At 40.4% G+C, this 19228-nt stretch overlaps 1 protein-coding gene across 1 annotated transcript in view; it reads left to right on the top strand.

The window, feature by feature from the left end:
- The window catches only part of LOC121731492, a 146456-nt gene that overhangs the window by 45416 nt on the left and 81812 nt on the right, over positions 1-19228 (top strand). The window contains exon 3 of the mRNA XM_042120927.1: positions 925-1129. Coding sequence (XP_041976861.1) covers positions 925-1129 — 205 coding nt within the window. The remainder of the gene's footprint in view (positions 1-924; positions 1130-19228) is intronic.

Here is a 19228-nt window from a genome sequence, read left to right as displayed (position 1 = left end):
TTTGCAGCTACACTTCCTTCTCTTAATGTCTCACAAGTTACCTAAGTAACTTATGGTCGTTTCCTCTCTTGTACGTGATTTTCTATGAAAAATTAAACTTATTAAAATCCATAACGTGATCGATTAACTTGTACGTTTTCCTTATCGATTAACACGGCTTCTGCAGTAACAATTTATAACGTGGTAATTACCAATCGCACGATACGTAAACTCAATACAGATTTTTAATTAGCCACGGAAAAAACGTAATAATTGTTTTAGACAAAAAAAATACAAACGTTGATAATAAAACATTGTTTATCGGTTTTTAAAAATGGTAATCTCAAATGTATTGCTGCGTCCCGAAGGTGATTATTCCCAAGTATACAGTGATAAAATATGTCATTTTTCATTAAATATAATAAAATACGGATCAGTAAAATCTTTTCCGAGAAAGAAGGAATGTTTCAAAGGGAACATACCAAGAAACGCCTACAGCCAACAATCTACATTTTAATATTTCATTGCGATTATTATCAGGCTTATAGGGTTCCGTTCAGATTGTCACTATCTGTACCTACCTGAGGTACCTACTTAAAAAAGTTTCGTATTAGGTTACGACTCTAAAGTCGTATCGTTCGTATTAGGTCGAGATTAAACTTTTAGTTTTAACAAATTTGTTGGTAACAGCACAGATTACAAAATAGTTAACAGTGTAACAGGCTCTTTTAACAAAAATTAAAAACAGGATTTACCTATCTAATGTGTCCTAAAACAAACATGATTTTTTCACCGTTTGTACTCAAAGAAAACTTTCGTGTTATTAGCGGGCAACATCTCGCCAATTATTAGCTAAATATTGGCTGTAATTTCGTAAAAGTGTGCTATTTTATGCTGTTAGTTAAGGTTTGCTTCAATACTTAGCTCTGGTATCATTTTCTACAGAGCTCGGAGCCATATTTTCCATTCCTGGGTGCGCACGCGCCGCCTACGGGCTACCGCGCAGACGGCGACGAGGAGGGCACGGTGCGGTGCTGCTGTGTCTGCTACACCTTCCTCAGGCACCAGTGGGAGCAGTACGATCGCGAGAACAAACCCCACAGCCAGCGGTTCTACTGGATGAAGAGGCTCGATGGGAAACCTTTTATCGGTGAGTTGCTTGATAAATGTGTGATTTGACCAGGATTCGACATTTTTGATGGCGGCTGTACACACTCGTCGGGATACCCCGAGACAGGTCCAGCGCTCGGACGTTCTCGGTGGCTTGTCGGTCGCTACTCGCGCGCGATATTTCACGATGACTTGTCGGTTTTTTGCACCCGAGTCAAAGGGTCTCGACTCTCGTTGGCTCTCGCGAGGTAAAAGAGGGCGAGTATGTATACTCGTTCAATTAGTTGCTCGCTGACAGTAGTTATGAAGAAACGTGTTTCACTATGTGGTCTCTCATATTCTCATACACATCTCTCTTTTCTCCATGGTTTACAAATTTTCTTTCTCTAGTAAATATTTAAAAAATTATAATAGCTCGCGGCACACAGACAAATAGCGGTTGCAAATTCCACGTCCATAGTCGCGTGTGTCTTCAGTTCAAATGTTATCAACGAGTGTGCACAGCACAGATATATATCAATGATTAATTATTTCTGTGGTGCACAGTCATGCTCTCGACGAGAGTCTTGCCTTGGAAATTGGTGACCTGCGATAGCTCGTAATCGGAAAATTGTATGAACTTAAAAAATTCCAAATAGTTTTGGCCGTAATAATTCATTTTCCTAAACATGTCTAACAAAATAATATTATGATATTCGAAACGTTTAACAATAGACGTTTCGAATTTTTAATAGGTATTCCTGTAAATAGAAAATATTCCTGTAAATAGAATTGATTAAAGCATTTATTGTGTTTCACATGGAATAAAAGTCAAACCCACATTAAGTTCGTCGAATTTAACCTTATTTATGTCGTGTCGAGGTAAAAGGGGAGACCGTTTTGTCCTGGCAAAATTTTTGCAAATGATGTCGCACAAGTCCAGTAATAAAACGAGGCCGGAAGTTGTAAATCATTTGCAGTTTCTGTCCTAGTTAGATATTTATTAGCGATATTTCCAACTATTTAGTATTATTTATGACTTCATATATGTGTATCCACTCGAATTAGCATCGCAAACATTGTGATGTACCGTTTACATGACTTAGACACTTGCGTCTTGCGCCAGTTTGGGTTACAGCTTTTCGCTAAAGTGAGAATAATGCCTCCTCTTTCAAAAACACTAGGAACTACAGAGATATTACATGGCAACACGAATAACTTAAACCCAGAGAGAGCAATATAATATGTAAGGATTATAAAGCAGAAAAAAAAACCTACTTGATATTGGAAAACAGTCTCATGCCTGTTTTCACCAACCACCTCCTAACGCTAAGTGATCCCCTAGCGGCTATTAAGGGTACATATCCTTCAAGATTTCACGAATTTTTGTGTGTCACGTTCATCCTTAGGGCGTAAGAACTTTTGCAAAACATTACTTTTTTTAAAAAGAGGAAACCTTCCTAAAATATGCTCAAAACCCTAAACCTTTAAAATGTTGAACACCCACTTAACGTAATTACACATAAAAAGTCGAGCTAACTTACACGACGAAAATAAAATGTCTGCAATATTAATCCAACGTTTGAAGTAGTTAATCGCGTTTTAGGGAATCCGATTAAAAGATAGCCACATATTATAATATTATAAATATGAATGTATCTTCTCCAGTAATCAGTAATCACGCTACGTTTCTTTTTATTGCTTGCTTCGTATTTTTCACATTTCATATGGCAACTAGGTTTTCACCGTCACATTATTCTCTTTTCCTTTTGTTTGCCTTATCGCTTGTTTCAACCAACATACTCCGGGTCTCCGGTTACGTATAATATGTTCGTTCTGGTCGTTTTGTGTAGGGACTAGGAAGTCGCGTGCGGCGTGCGTCGCATCCCTAACGCGACATCCTCAAAGGCGGATGCCGATAAAGTATCGCGTTCCGGTTTATTACGGCGGCATTGTATCGTAAATCCGACGTTTTCCGTTTATGTTCATCCGAGAATCAATAAATATGGCATAAACGACGATACGGCTACTTTTAAATCGTCCCTCCGATCCTTTATTTATATATTTTGCGGGTATTTTTATGTTTTTATCTGTAAACGAAGGTAGTTGTTTGTTTTTAATAGCGAACTCGGTTCGCCCTTTTACGTTTCATTTCTTTTTTACGTTTTGGACGTATTTATTCTGCCGCTCGCGAGTCGTAACATAAAAGGCGCAGAAAAAATTGTAGCTTTTCGTGTATAATGCCAATTTAATTCTAAAAACGTGTTGTAAATTATGACCGTTTAAGCCGTATCGTAAATTTAATTTAGTACAGTCGTGATTCACAAAAATAATTAATTAAAGCGAAGGGTTGTGTAATACCAAAGGAACGAGTAAAACTAATTAATTAATATCATTCGCTATCGGATCGCGTTTTAATTAATGTTTTAATGTTAAATCGAGTCTCAATAATATTACTTTGTTTTGATTGGTTAATTTGTATGTGGATTATATAATCATTTTATTGGCATCGTATTCCGGGCGGGTGGAGTGCGTAAGTCGAGATATTTGGGGTTTAATAATAATCAGCGTGATCATATGAAATTGTAGACCGTCTTACCGTCCAACGTCATGACTTGTAAGTCTTGTAACGTCTAAATAGCTATTCCATTTTATTGGAATTAGAATTAAGTAATTTTATTTCATGCTTTATAAACTTGTGAAAGTTTTAGTGCAGAATAACTCCTATCAGCAGGATCATAATGTCATCATGATTACATTTATAAATTGTCCTTTTCGATGTGGCCGTTAATATTATAAGCCCAAACACGAAACCTCCACTTTGGGTTCAAACGGAGCTCGGCTCCTGTAGAATCCAGGTGAAGCTGCAGCAGCAGCATGCAAATATTTACTGTTTATCCACGTCTCACTGGTTATCGCAAATAAAATGAGCCCAAACACGAAACCTCTGCTCTAAGTTGGCGAGGAGTTGGATATCCTATTGACTTTCCATTAATATGTGTATGTATACTGTATATATTCACAAATGACTGTAAGTTGCTAACGATCTTTCACGAACCAGATAAACCCAGATTTTTCGGCACTGAGCAGGTTGATGATGATGAATTATAGCTAAGAACACTCTCGATCATGACTGTCAGCTTTCAAACAAAAAGAAAACTGGATTAAAATCGGTCCACCCGTTTGGATGCTACGATGCCACGGACAGATACACACAAAGACAGACAAACAGACAGACAGACACGTCAAACTTATAACACCCCTCTTTTCTGTCGGGGGTTAAAAATATTGTGTACAGATTTCGAGTTGTCCGTAGATCAATGCCAAGTTTGTCAGAGAAAGAATTTACTTTACTATTTAAAAAGGATTCCGTGAATGCTTGAATACTTTAACATTTTTAAATAACAATGTTTTATTAATTTATATTTCGTTAAGTCTATTAAGTATACGGAACTCCTTGTGATGTCAACTGTTTCGTACACTCTATAATACAGTAGGAAGTAGGACACGAGTTTCTTTTTAAAAGATCCTGTTCGGTGCTTATGCTTTCCTTCATTTTGTCGCGTTACGTATTTAATCCAAAATATCCGAGCATAATATTATTCACAGCAGGATGTTAAAATACAATTAAATATCCATTACTGAAATGGTTCCAAGTGTCTTATAATTATGAGCACAGTATGCTTCGATCACTAATATTATACAAGATACACAGTCCCATACAAAACCTCTCGAAAATCTGTCGCCGAGTAAAAGTGTTTAAAAAAGTATACATTTATCTAAAATCAACCTTAATAAAAGTTATTAAAGATCTTTTTATAAAACAATGTAGGTACAATGTGTGTTTACAAAGCAATAAATTTTTACGAACGACGCACGCTTCAAACTAAATTCAACCATCGTCCATATGTCTTAAAGTTTAAATTATTACAATTCCAAAAAAGCACTTCAATAATTTTACGGCCGCACTTCGCCGCTGGAACAGTGTGAAGTGAAGTATGAGTGGAGTCGAACTGTTCAAAATTTTTTGTTGATTGTAATAATTTTAATAGTCCATTTTTAGGGTTCCGTAGCCAAATGGCAAAAACGGAACCCTTATAGATTCGTCATGTCTGTCTGTCTGTCTGTCTGTCCGTCCGTATGTCACAGCCACTTTTCTCCGAAACTATAAGAGCTATACTATTGAAACTTGGTAAGTAGATGTAGTCTGTGAACCGCTTTAAGATTTTCATACAAAAATGGAAAAATTATTAAAAAATTTAGGGGTCCCCATAGATACAACTGAAACAAAAAATTTTTTTTTTTCATCTAACCTATGCGTGTGGGATATCTATGGATAGGTCATATTGAGATCATATTGAGGTTTTTTGATCATATTGAGGATTGTTAAAAATCATATTGAGGTTTCTCATCATCATATCAGCCTATAGTCGTCCACTGCTGGACAATAGGCCTCTCTCAATGAACGCCAAGATGACCGGTCTCCTGCTACTCGCATCCAACATGGGCCTGCAACTAAGCGGAGATCGTCGTCCCACCTAGTTGGAGGTCGACCTACACCCCGATTTCCCAGCCTTGGTCTCCATTCCAGAGTAAGTTTACTCCAGCGATCGTCTGTTCTTCGAGCTACGTGACCAGCCCAGTTCCACTTCAGCGTACTGATTCTCTGCACTATGTCGGTGACTTTAGTTCTTTGACGAATTGTTTCATTTCGAAGCTTATCCGCCAAAGAAACTCCGAGCATAGCGCGTTCCATAGCACGCTGAGCGACGGAAAACTTACGAGCTAGCCCTGGTGTAAAAGGCCAGGTTTCCGCCCCGTCGGTCGGACGGGAAGCACGCATTGATCGAAGACTTTCGTCTTCAAGCTCTGCGGAATATGCGACGTGAGAATGTGGCTTAGCTTCCTGAATGCTGCCCAACCCAACTGTATCCTCCTATCGGTTTCTCTCTCGAAGTTATGTCTACCTACCTGCAGTATGTGCCCCAAATAGACATATTCCGTTACGACTTCGAAAAAGACACCGCTAACTGCAACCGGTCTCGGGAGAACATGTTCGTTGAACATGACTTTCGTCTTGTCCAAGTTCATCCCGAGACCGATCCGCCGGGAAGATTCATTTAGGTCGTTCAACATTTCCTGCAAGTCCTCCAACGATTCTGCCAATATGACGATATCGTCAGCGAAACGAAGGTGTGAGAGGTACTTGCCATTAACGTTTATGCCACGTCCTTTCCAGTTTAGGGTCTTGAAGGCGTCCTCTAACGCATTTGTGAACAGTTTCGGGGAAATAATATCCCCCTGTCTCACTCCTCGATGCAAATAGATTGGCCTTGTTGTGGCCCCCTGTACTCGGACGGACATAAACGCGGCATTATATAGACCTTTCAAAACTTCGACGTAACGCCAATCGACTTGACATCGTTGCCGGGCTTCCAGAACAGCCCAGGTCTCAACAGAGTCAAAAGCCTTCTCATAGTCCACAAAGGCAAGGCACAATGGCTGCCTGTACTCATGTGACTTTTGTACAACTTGCCTTAAGGTGTGAATATGGTCTATAGTGCTAAAGCCTCTGCGAAACCCAGCCTGCTCCGGTGGCTGGCATTCGTCAAGTTTATTGGATAGGCGATTCGTAATGATCCTAGAAAACAACATATATATGTGACTCAAAAGCGAGATGGGTCTATAATTTTTAAGAAGGGTGTTATCGCCCTTCTTAAAAAAGAGAACCACCTCGCTTTTAAGCCACTCTTCGGGGGAAACTCCCCGTTGAAGGACAAAATTAAAGACTTTACGAAGCTCTCTCAAGACGGGTTCGCCTCCCGCTCTGAGAATGAGCATGTGAAGTATACAAGCGGCTATAGAAATCCTCGATCTCGGACAGAACCCCCCCTCGTGAGGAAACGATTTGGCCACAGCTATTCTTCACCTTCGTCAGATGACTCCTCCCGAGGCGCCTTACGAAAACTTTAGACCCTCTATTCCGCTCAATCGCTTCCGTGATTTCCAGCGTATTCGAGCGGCGAAGATCTCTACGTATAAGTTTCCGTATTCGCCTCGAGAGAAGTTTCACATCTGACGAACCCGAGTCCGTGTTTTCCCTCCGTTCCCTCATAAGTTTGAGTGTCTCATCCGAAAGTTTGGATTTCCTGCCCGCATGCTTGGGCCTGCAAAACCTTTCACCTTCGACCCGTATGCTCTCCACAATTGCATTTAAAGCCTCGTCAACTTCCATTGTAGTTTCCGAGATGTTAATAGCGTCGAACCTATTTCTCAGTTGTAACTGAAATTTCTGGGTGTCAGCGACGGATTGTTGGGAGTTGGGTCGGAGAGTAGACCTCAGCATATGGGCTCTTTCGAGTTTGAAGCATACACTCAAGGATCCTCGCAGTAGTCGGTGATCGCTACCGGTATTGAACCTATTGATCACAGAGACATCCCTAAATATATACTTCCGATCCGTAATGATGAAATCTATCTCGTTCCTTACCACAGAGTCAGGGCTTTGCCATGTCCACTTCCTTTGGGGCTTCTTTTTGAAGAAGGAATTCATCAAGAAGAGCCCCTCTTTTTCGAGAAAGTTGACCAGCATTTGCCCCCTGCGGTTTCAAATCCCAACACTGTGCTGTCCCAAGCAAGATTCGCCGCTAGCTCGTACTCCTACTTTGGAGTTAAAATCTTCCATGACAACATTGAAGTGGGTCTTAGGGGTGGTATTTAAGACCTTGGAGATGTCTTCGTACATGGTCTCCACTTCGTCATCGGAATGTGTCGAGGTTGGTGCGTACACTTGTACTATCTTGAGAGAATACCTATCGGTGAGTCTCAAAACAAGGTACGCTACCCTCTCCGACACACTCGAGATCTCGACAACGTTGTCAACGAGAGATTTGTTGACGAGGAATCCCACGCCGCCCCGGGATGTATGATCTCCCTCTCGGAAGTAGAAAAGGATACCCGATGGCAGAGTCATGGTATCTTCCCCTTGTCTTCGGACCTCGCACAACCCTAATACGTGCCAACGGATTTTTTCCAATTCTTTGAGGTTTCTAATATCATTTTTTTCTTACCTGAATAGTTTGCGAGAGAGACTCTTCCAAAGTGGTAAAATGTGTGTCGTCCCCCCCCCCCTCTAACTTCTAAAGTAGGGGCATGATAAGTCTAAAAAAATATATGATGTACATTACTACAAAAACTACCAACGAAAATTGGTTCGAACGAGATCTAGCCAGTAGTTTTTTTTATACGTCATAAATGGTAAACCCTAATTTAACTTTCATTAAATCCACTCAAATATGAAAATAAATCAAAAATCTCTTAATTTCATAAAAATAAACCTTATTGCTGCTGCGGAACCCTTCATGGGCGTGTCCAGCTCGCACTTGGCCGGTTTTTTAATTTTTCCAAAGTTTAATGTATAAAGTGTGGAGTAATTATTTTTACTTGTAATATTATGTTGTTCTAATATGTTTAATTTTATAGTTAACTAAAATATACGTGTATACATTGAATATAAATGCTTAGAACATACAACGCTCGCTAAAGTCGGCTTGAAAAATTGTTCGCATCTTTGCCGTGCTATAACTGATATCCAATCTCCACATCTAACTGGATCTCGAGGAAACCTAAAAAAAAATATATTCCTCAATAAAATAAATAATAATTAATAGCGACTCCACCAAATGGAACAGAAACACAGTGTATAACCCGAACATTTCAAGTGGGCATGATAAACTACGATAAGTACCTTTAGTATGAGTATTCGCAATTGTGATGGTTTATACCTCGTGTTGATTTATTTACAACTTAATTTTAAAACAGTTTTTTGTTGATTTCTTAACGAAATACCAATATTTATAATACAATTGTATGAAATATATGAGGATAAAATTAATACTTACCGGAAATATGAAATTCCATCCTTTTTTTGCGTTTTAAACGTATGATTTTTACAATTGTTGAACGAGCACTGGGACATGTTTCCCAGCGGAGCGTTCGAGCACTACTAAATCGAAAGTCCACCAGAATGTTGCATTTGGTGCTCTTTTAGTGAGGTCGTTTTTTGCCGCGGACTGTGTATCTTGTATATTAGTGATCGAAGACAGTATGATTTATATCGGAGCTCCGTTAAACGATTAACAATATTATTTTAACTATGGAAATTTTAAATGGTGCGATTTTTTTTCCACGAATAGTAATCTATCTATATATTAATACGTGAGCCAAAAACTTTGTATCCCTTTTGACGAAAAATGGGGAAACGTAGGTGAATGAAATTTTACACAGTTATAGTTTATATGGTGAAGGAGTGCATCGAGTTAATATTATTTTGAAATTATGCTTTTATCATACATTTTTTTAACAAATAAAACATTACACACACTACAACACACACACATGAGAAATTACAGATTTTTGAGTGACAAGCCTATACATACGAATAATACTCTTTTATTTATGGTTGAAGTCTGTTGACAACAAGTTGACAAATTGAAAATGGATTATTGTTTTTTTTATTGAATCTTAGATACTATTAGACAATGCTTACACGGCCAGTCTGAGATCAGCTGAGTCCCAGAGACAGGAGTTGAAAAAAAATATTATAAAGTCAATATTTTTTACAAAATATAAGTAGTAGTCCTAAAATGTCGGTGAAACTGAGGTCGAATTTCGACCATTGGGCGATCTCTAGTTCCTATTATTATAGGAGTACCAAGTTGTACGAGTTATATTATAGCTTTCAAAGAAATTGTTATTTGTACAAAAGTCACATTGCCGTGTTTTCTTATATCGCTAGGTAAATATTAGCTAATGTATCTAAACATAATATGAGTGATAAGGTACGACCTACAGTTATGTACTTTAGTTCTCTTGATGTTATAATAATTTTGTCATACAGTCAACCGTGATTTTGTTTGAATTTTATGGTAGCAGGCAGGCACTTGAAATACTCATAACATTCTTAATTATATTTGTACTTTAATAATTAATAATAAATATTTAAGGGGGCTCCCATACAAAAAACTGTTTTGCCAACTTTCTCTCTATAATGGTACGGAACCCTTCGTGCGCGAGTCCGAATCGCACTTGGCCGATTTTTTAATCTTGATGTCACTTTGTTATAAATATGAAGAAAGTCCGTCTCGATTTTGACGGGGTACAAAGTGTTCAGTGCTTTTCCTTCAATAAACACGCCTTCCCCGGGGATGTTCCTTTATCTATTCCATTGAATGCTTCACGTTTTATCCCTTACAGGTGACCAACAATTTCATATTTTGTGGACATTAAAATAGTTTTTAGTAAAAGTGAAAACCACAATTTCCTGTTGCTACATTTATAGTAGATATTATACTAGATAGTGACAGATACTCTACAATCTGCTCTATGGTATCAGTTTACCTGTACTTGCTGCGTAAAAAAATCTATATCCTTAAAGGCAGGCGACGTACCTGCAGCTCTTCTAATGTTGCGAGGGTCCATGGGCGACAGTAGTTGCTTTCCATCAAGTGACCCATTTGCTGGTTCGCCCCCTTATTTTATTAAAAAAAAATATATGTATATAATATTAATACGGTATTACAAACAATTGAGCCGATAGACTATAATATAATAGAGCATTACATTTTTCCCTATTGCAGTTTTCGGCACTCAAATAGATGATGATATGATTTGATTGTAAAAATCAGGTGACAGGTATGTCCTGTGTCCGCGAAATACAATATGCCTGGACATCTCCAGCTGTATTTTTATAAAGCTACTTTATTGATGGCGACATTCGAAATGTCCCATTCAAGTATAGACGACCCGGCGTTCTGTGCTCGCAACTAGAAAAGGAAATGTATTACATTTTATTTGTTTTCATAGAAGAAAATTCTATGAGCGTTCCGCGTTCTTAAAACTAGATAAGCTTTTTACTTGTCGATTATGGTTGAAGATTTTAAAAATAATTTATGCTTTTGAAGTGTATTTTTCTGTTAGGTTTATGAGGTAGGTTTTTACTTTTTATGTATCAGGTAGCATTTAGTAGATACCGTTTGCATTTAGAAGGAATCCAATTAATACTGTTGATATATAAATGGAATGCGTTGTGTCTGTCTATGTGTCTCTATTTGTATGTGTATGTCTATTTTTCTGTAAGTCTGTATCATCTTCACGCCTGAACCGCAGAACTGAACTCTACCTTTGATACACTCGTAACGTAACACCCAAAGTGTAGCAACTAACTAACTTTGGTCGAGTATTTACGTACTTCGACAGTTCTAAGACGAGCTCTCTCAGGCTTACTTGTAAGGCAACAGTCGTGACTCGAGAGTGGGACCGAAACGAGATAGCATCAAAATATAAGCTGATATTTTTAAAAAGCTCTCCATTTATGACATGCTCCAGCCAGCTCGGTTCGACAGTGACGTAGTGTTGCTAGTAAATTATAACATTTGGGCCAGTATCGATATATCTCTCGAATATGGCAATGTTGCGAGACGAGTTATACATCAATCCGTCATGCCATCGACTGTACAGTTGTTACAGTAAAAACGTAAACGGTTCGTTTAATTAAATGGTCCCGTGGCTTCGGCAAGGTAGTGTTGGGGTACCGCTAAGTTTGAGTAAGTAGGGAATCCATTGAAAGTTTTATTTTTAATCCTTCGATTGTGGAAAAATTAGACGCAATAGCTTATCTATTGGGAGTTGAAGTAATAAAAGCAGACTGGCATATTATCTGGGCATAAAAAATTTTGAATAGCAATACTTTTTATGAACTTGGATCATGAAAACACTAATAAAATCTTCAATAAAATAATGTTTTCTTAATATTAATTAATGTGTTTTATAACTTTTTTATATTTTTTTTTTTTGAATAAAAATTAAAGAGAACATAAAAGATAAAACACTATTGAAAGCTACGAATAATAGTAGATTGAAAGCTTAATACAAAATTAATTTGAGTATTTACTATTTTGAAATGTACAGTAGGTTGTAAGTTGTAACTCAGAGGGAAATTATTTAGTTAGCTGTTGTCTAGTTACAAATATTGATATTCAGAAGAAATTACGTGAATTTTCTAGAAGATTCAAAGGATACTTGAAATTTCATGTGATTTTCATGTATTTATCCATCGAACTGTACTTTACAGAGAACGCTATACATTATGCATGTCTCATAAATAAAGTACGTAGGTATATATCAACGTACAGTTTGTACAGGAATATGACATTGTAACTCGTAGGGTTTTTATTGTTTTGATAATATAGAGCTGACCGTTTATATGGAAACGAGCGAGTAACGTTTTATGCGGCAGTTTCTTAGTTTAGCTGAAACACGTATTCTTGTTACTGTAACTTTGTTGTGAAGGTGTCGTTTATTGTTTTACGTGCCTATAATATTTTTAGTACCCGGAAGACCGAGCGTCGTTCGGAGTTGAAAGCTGGCAAAATAAAAATAACATTTTTTTTATTTTCTACGCCATAACTCATAACTGTACCTACTTACTGAATTTCGTAGAAATACTGCCGATGCCGAGAAACCTCATAGTATGTGTAAAACTATTATGTCCAGTTGCCTTCTGAATCTAGCTGGTAACACTGTAAGTTTTGATAGTTTCAGAACAAAATATTATGTAAATTGTGTGTTTATTGTTTAATTTTACATTATGATTATGGTATATTATGGTTTATATCAACCAGGTAGAAGGTAGCGTTAGTATATTTAACATTTTCCTCTGATTATACAGTATACACTGCCTGTAAAATATTCCACAGTTATCACAATTGTGGGAACGCGCGTTGCGTGTGCCCAACGGGAGTTAATTTGATTTCTCTCCTACGCTCTCGTATTGTTGTGTGACAGGGCGCGGAACTTATTATTATTTTATTACTTACTGGCTATGATTAACGCTGATGTATTGCGGCAAAAACTCGCTGCGTACGAGTTTCTAGAACCCAAATCGGGGCAAATACTATATTATTTTCTGTTATATGACGCCCTCAGCTCCGTTGCGCCGAAATGTCGTTGCAACTGTACATTTTTTCCCAACAAAATTATGCAATGTCCTTTCCCGTCCCTCAAAGTATCTTCACAACAAATTTCGTCTTAATCGGTTTAGCCGTTTAAGCGTGAAGAAGTAACAGACACACTTTCGTGTTTATAATATTAAGTAAGGATTATAAATAACTTGTTCTATAGGGTATGTTTTTTTAAATGAAATAAGGGGGCAAACGAGCAAACGGGTCACCTGATGGAAAGAAACTTCCGTCGCCCATGGACACTCGCAGCATCAGAAGAGCTGCAGGTGCGTTGCCGGCCTTTTAAGGGGTATTAGGGGAGGGTAGGGAAGGGAACAGTGGAGGAAACAATACGGGTTCCGTAAGGGTCGCTCGGCTGGTGATCTCTTGGCGTACCTGACTCATCGTTGGGCTCAGGCAATTGAGTCGAAGGGAGAGGCATTGGCTGTTAGTTTGGACATTGCGAAGGCCTTTGATCGGGTTTGGCATAAAGCGCTGCTATCAAAGCTTCCATCATATTGGCTGCCCGAGAAATTATGTAAGTGGGTCACTAGTTTCTTAGCAGACAGAAGCATAAAGGTCGTAGTTGACGGCGAATGCTCGGAAACTCAGTCTGTTAATGCTGGTGTCCCTCAGGGCTGTGTGCTATCGCCTACTCTATTCATACTGCATATCAATGACATGTTACAAACCCACGGCATTCATTGCTATGCGGATGATAGTACAGGTGATGCTGTATATACCGGCTCCCCTAATATTTCTCGGCAAAATATCACTGAGAGTCGAAACGAACTTGTGTCTAAGGTGGAGAATTCATTCAGGAGAAGGTCTCTGAATGGGGTAGACGTAACTTAGTCCAATTCAACCCCACCAAGACACAAGTCTGCGCGTTCACCACTAAAAAGTCACCAATGGTCGTTTATCCTCGTTTCGAGTGCACATCTTTAACCATCTCCCCTAGCATTGAGATACTTGGCGTCAACATATCGAGCGAAGTCCAGTTCCGATATCATCTTGAGGGTAAGGCCAAATTAGCCTCGAAGAAGCTTGGTATTCTTAACAGAGCGAGACAGTACTTCAGCCCGGACCAACGCCTACAACTCTACAAGGCGCAGATTCGGCCTCATATGGAATATTGTTCTCATCTCTGGGCAGGGGCGCCAAAATACCAACTGCTCCCTCTGGATCGTATCCAACGAAGGGCTGCTCGAATTGTTGACTGCCATAGTGTTTCAAACAGCTTGGACCCCCTGGAATTACGCCGAGATGTAGCACAACTCTATTGGTTGTATCACGGGGAGTGCTCTGAGGAATTGTTCGGAATCATACCACCTGCAACTTTTCGCTATCGTCCCACGCGAAAAACATACCATCCTCATCACCTTGATGAGTGGCAGTCTTCCACAGTGCGTTTTTCGCGTAACTTTCTGCCGCGCACTGTAAAACTCTGGAATGAAACTGTCACCAGCAGTATTTCCGGACCGATACGACCTGCAAACCTTCAAGAAAAGAGCGTATTCCCTGTTAAAAGGCCGGCAACGCATCTGCAGCTCTTCTGATGTTGCGAGTGTCCATGGGCGACGGTAGTTGCTTACCATCAGGTGACCCGTTTGCTCGTTTGCCCCCTTATTTAATAAAAAAAAAAAAGGAAACGGAAGGGAATAGGGGAGGGTACGGAAGGAAATAGGGGAAGGTAGGGAAGGGAAAAGAGTAGAGGATTGGGCCTCCGGTAAACTCACTCACTCGGCGAAACACAGCGGAAGCGCTGTTTCACGCCGGTTTTCTGTGAGGACGTGGTATTTCTCCGGTCGAGCCGGCCCATTTGTGCCGAAGCATGGCTCTCCCACGTCAGAAAACTTGACGTTGAACTTCAATCTTTTCTTGGGAATGAGTTTATCTGACAAAAGTCGGATGTTATCGATGCACGAGGAACAAAGAACCGAGAATAATCTCGATTGCTATAGCCCCAGGAAGTAGCAGATTAGCGGAGAGTGGAGCACCGTGGGGTTTTAGTGGGTAGCTCCTACGGGGAGTCCAACATATCCCGGCCGATGTCCCCAATCCGCCGGGGATGCGCAAAGCATTTCCCCATATAAAAAGGACATGGTGGATAATCGCGATTCTAACCATGATTTCAAAGATGTCTAACATGCACAATTACCGTCTATCGTGAGTACCTAATCATAGTGCATAGACAATATTTATGTCTCACTTCACGTTCGTAAGCTTTTGACCCATCGTCATCCATTTGGTCCAACTTTAACAGACATGAGATACTATATTATGCGTGTATGTCGTCTGTATCGCTGAAAATATTCCGGTGTGCGACAGCCTGATCCAGTGCTAATTTTGATATTTGCCATTCTCGTTAATGTTTTTGTAAATTTATGATAAGCGGTATTCTCCGTGTTGCGTAATATGATATATGCGTAATATGTTGTAAAGTGTAAATACAACACTCTTAATACGACTTATTTGTGTGTATGACGTGTCCCTGACGTTGCATGTTTTCTTTACGTCGTTTTCGGCGCCTACTAGCGCTTTTATGTGGCTTCCCCACTTTGGTCCATGATGGAGTATGGACAAATATATAACAAACTTGTAGAGTATTTGTAGAGTCATTCCGCACTCATGTTGGCAATCATAACTATCCATTATAATCCAACGTGAAGAGGGGCCTTCATACTTTAACAAGATGACGCCCGCAACTCCGTTGTGCCAAAATTCGTTTATCGCGCGGGAACCGTACATTTATTCAAGATAAAATGTATCCAGCTATGTCCTTTCTCGAGACTCTTAAAGTATCTCCTTATCGCGCGGGAACCGTACATTTATTCAAGATAAAATGTATCCAGCTATGTCCTTTCTCGGGACTCTTAAAGTATCTCCTTATCGCGCGGGAACCGTACATTTATTCAAGATAAAATGTATCCAGCTATGTCCTTTCTCGAGACTCTTAAAGTATCTCCTTATCGCGCGGGAACCGTACATTTATTCAAGATAAAATGTATCCAGCTATGTCCTTTCTCGGGACTCTTAAAGTATCTCCTTATCGCGCGGGAACCGTACATTTATTCAAGATAAAATGTATCCAGCTATGACCTTTCTCGGGACTCTTAAAGTATCTCCTTATCGCGCGGGAACCGTACATTTATTCAAGATAAAATGTATCCAGCTATGTCCCTTCTCGGGACTCTTAAAGTATCTCCGTAACAAATTTCAGCACAATCGGCACAGCGATTCGCGCATGAAGACAGACACATTTTCACATTAATTTATAATATTACATTTATATATTTATAGAATAGAGTATAGACAGCGATTCGCGCATGAAGACAGACACATTTTCACATTAATTTATAATATTACATTTATATATTTATAGAATAGAGTATAGACTATGGATATAATAATATAACCTGCAGTAATCCTCCAACGAATTTAAGAGTTACTTAGTGATGCTTTTGATTTCATTTCATATTCAATTAATGTGATATAATTTAATCGAATGACAGAATAAGCCTTTCATTTAATTGGTTTCTCGTAGCTTTTGATAAAAACCTTTTGTGGGAGCTCCGACAAAAGCGGAATATCGTAAGAACAAAGGTAAGGTTTTTTGTTCGCTATTGCTTTATGAGCGTCATTTTACTGAATTGAAGATACATTTTCCACTCAATCGTATCTTAAGAAGATACAGAAAAGAAAATTGCCCAAAATGTGCCTAAGCTAAAAATATATCAAGTACCTCCTTATTTCAAGTTTCTTTCTTTTTCTACTTAAGTGTCAATTATTTCAGTTAGGAACTATCTACTTTAGTTCCAAACTAAAGTTACAGCCGTCTGTTAGTGGGTTAAATGGTGAGATATATTTCGGTCTATGGCTGATTCGGTTTGTAATAAATCAATAATGACACGTTGGCCAACTACAGCGTGACTAGACCTATGTTGTCCGTGGGAGAGCCATGCTTCGGCACGAATGGGCCGGCTCGACCGGAGAAATACCACGGCCTCACAGAAAACCGGCGTGAAACAGCGCTTGCGCTGTGTTTCGCCGAGTGAGTGAGTTTACCGGAGGCCCGATCCCCTACCCCCCTAGAAATGCCGCAGTTGAAAAACAATTTGTTACCCCAGGAGGGTACCAACTGCGTTGGAGAATCCCTCTCTGGACGTCCATGCTCAGGAACCCCTGGAACTGAACGTGGACGTCCAGGCTGCCCCTCGTATTCTGGGGAGGGCAAAACTGCGCTCCAATCTGCTCGGGGCAAGAGCAAACACACAAAGGCACCCCCCTCGATATTAAACATGGACTTTTGTAATATCAGGGGATTACACTCCAACCTTAATGCCGTCCATTACCACCTTGAGACGGAAAAGCCGGCTTTGCTCTTTTTAACCGAGACGCAGATATCATCTCCGAGTGACACATCATACCTTTCCTACCCAGGGTATTACCTCGAGCACTCCTTTCTACCCAAAGCTGGAGTGTGTGTGTATATCAGAGATGATATCAGCTCTCGCCGCCTCAGCAATCTTGAGGTCATGGACCTATCAAACTTATGGCTCCGCATAGATTGCGACGACCACCCTCGCGTCTATGCGTGCCTATATAGGTCCCATAGTGGTGACCCCGAGACGGACCGACTCTTGGAGCACCTACAAGCTGCTTCAGATTTTGTGCAGCAGCAGATCCCATCCGCAGAGATCATAATACTTGGCGACTTTAATGCCCACCACGCCGACTGGCTCAATTCCAGTAAAACTGATCACGCGGGGAGATCTGTCTGCAACTTTGCCCTTGCGAACGACTTGACACAACTGGTTACTACGCCTACGCGAATCCCAGATGTGGATGGTCAGAATCCTTCCTTGTTGGACCTCCTACTGACTTCAAATCCTGACGGCTACCAAATATCCGTAACCGCACCACTTGGTTCATCGGATCATTGCCTTGTTAGGAGTTCTGTGCCACTTACGACGGTGTTAAGACAGCGCGCTGTTAAATACCGTCGTGTGTGGCACTACAAGTCAGCAGACTGGGATGGGATGCGGTCGTTTTTTGCATCCTATCCTTGGGGGCACGTGTGCTTCTCGCCGGATGATCTCGACAACACTGCCAACTCTGTTGCTGATGTGGTGATGCAGGGGATGGAACTTTTCATTCCGACCTCTGTAGTGCCAACTGGCGGCAGATTTCGTCCCTGGTTTGGTTCATCCCTCAAAAAAGCTTCTCGCCGGAAGCAGGAGGCTTACCAATCCTGGGCCAACGCAGTGTCTGCTCGGGATTTAAATACCAGCACATATAAAAAGGAGTACAACCTTGCCTCTAGGTCCCTCAAGAAAGAGATTACTCGGGCAAAGCAACAGCACATCAATAGAATTGGCAAGAGACTTGAGCGCCTCCCCTCGGGAACCCGTGCATTCTGGTCTCTGGCCAAAGCTATTGAAGGAAATTTCTGCAAGCCAACCCTACCATCCCTACACGTAGGAAATGGATCGTTGGCCCAGGACGCAAAAGACAAAGCCGATCTTCTGGGCAAGCTCTTTGCGTCAAACTCGACCCTGGATGACGGGGGGCAGAAACCGCCGACCATACCGCGATGCACGAGCATCATGTCGGATATACGGTTTCATCAGCGCTCAGTGCGAAAAGCCCTCTGTTCTCTTGATATCCAAAAGTCGAGTGGGCCTGACGGAATCCCGCCTATTGTGTTGAAAAAGTGTGCTCCAGAGTTGGCTCCGGTCTTGACGCGTCTTTTTCGGCTCTCCTATTCCACTGGCATAGTCCCGGCTTCCTGGAAGACAGCCTTGGTGCACCCGATCCCCAAAAAAGGTGATCGCTCAAATCCTTCCAACTACAGACCAATCGCTATAACCTCTCTCTTCTCGAAGATAATGGAATCCATTATCAATAGCCAGCTTCTTCGATACTTGGACGGCCAGGGATTGCTAAGCGACAAACAATACGGGTTCCGTAAGGGTCGCTCGGCTGGTGATCTCTTGGCATACCTGACTCATCGTTGGGCTCAGGCAATTGAGTCGAAGGGAGAGGCATTGGCTGTTAGTTTGGACATTGCGAAGGCCTTCGATCGGGTTTGGCATAAAGCGCTGCTATCAAAGCTTCCATCATACGGGCTGCCCGAGAAATTATGTAAGTGGGTCACT

This window comes from Aricia agestis, chromosome 1 (assembly GCF_905147365.1).
Source record: "Aricia agestis chromosome 1, ilAriAges1.1, whole genome shotgun sequence".
Classification (NCBI taxonomy): domain Eukaryota; kingdom Metazoa; phylum Arthropoda; class Insecta; order Lepidoptera; family Lycaenidae; genus Aricia; species Aricia agestis.
This window is presented reverse-complemented; position numbering and strand designations above follow the sequence as displayed.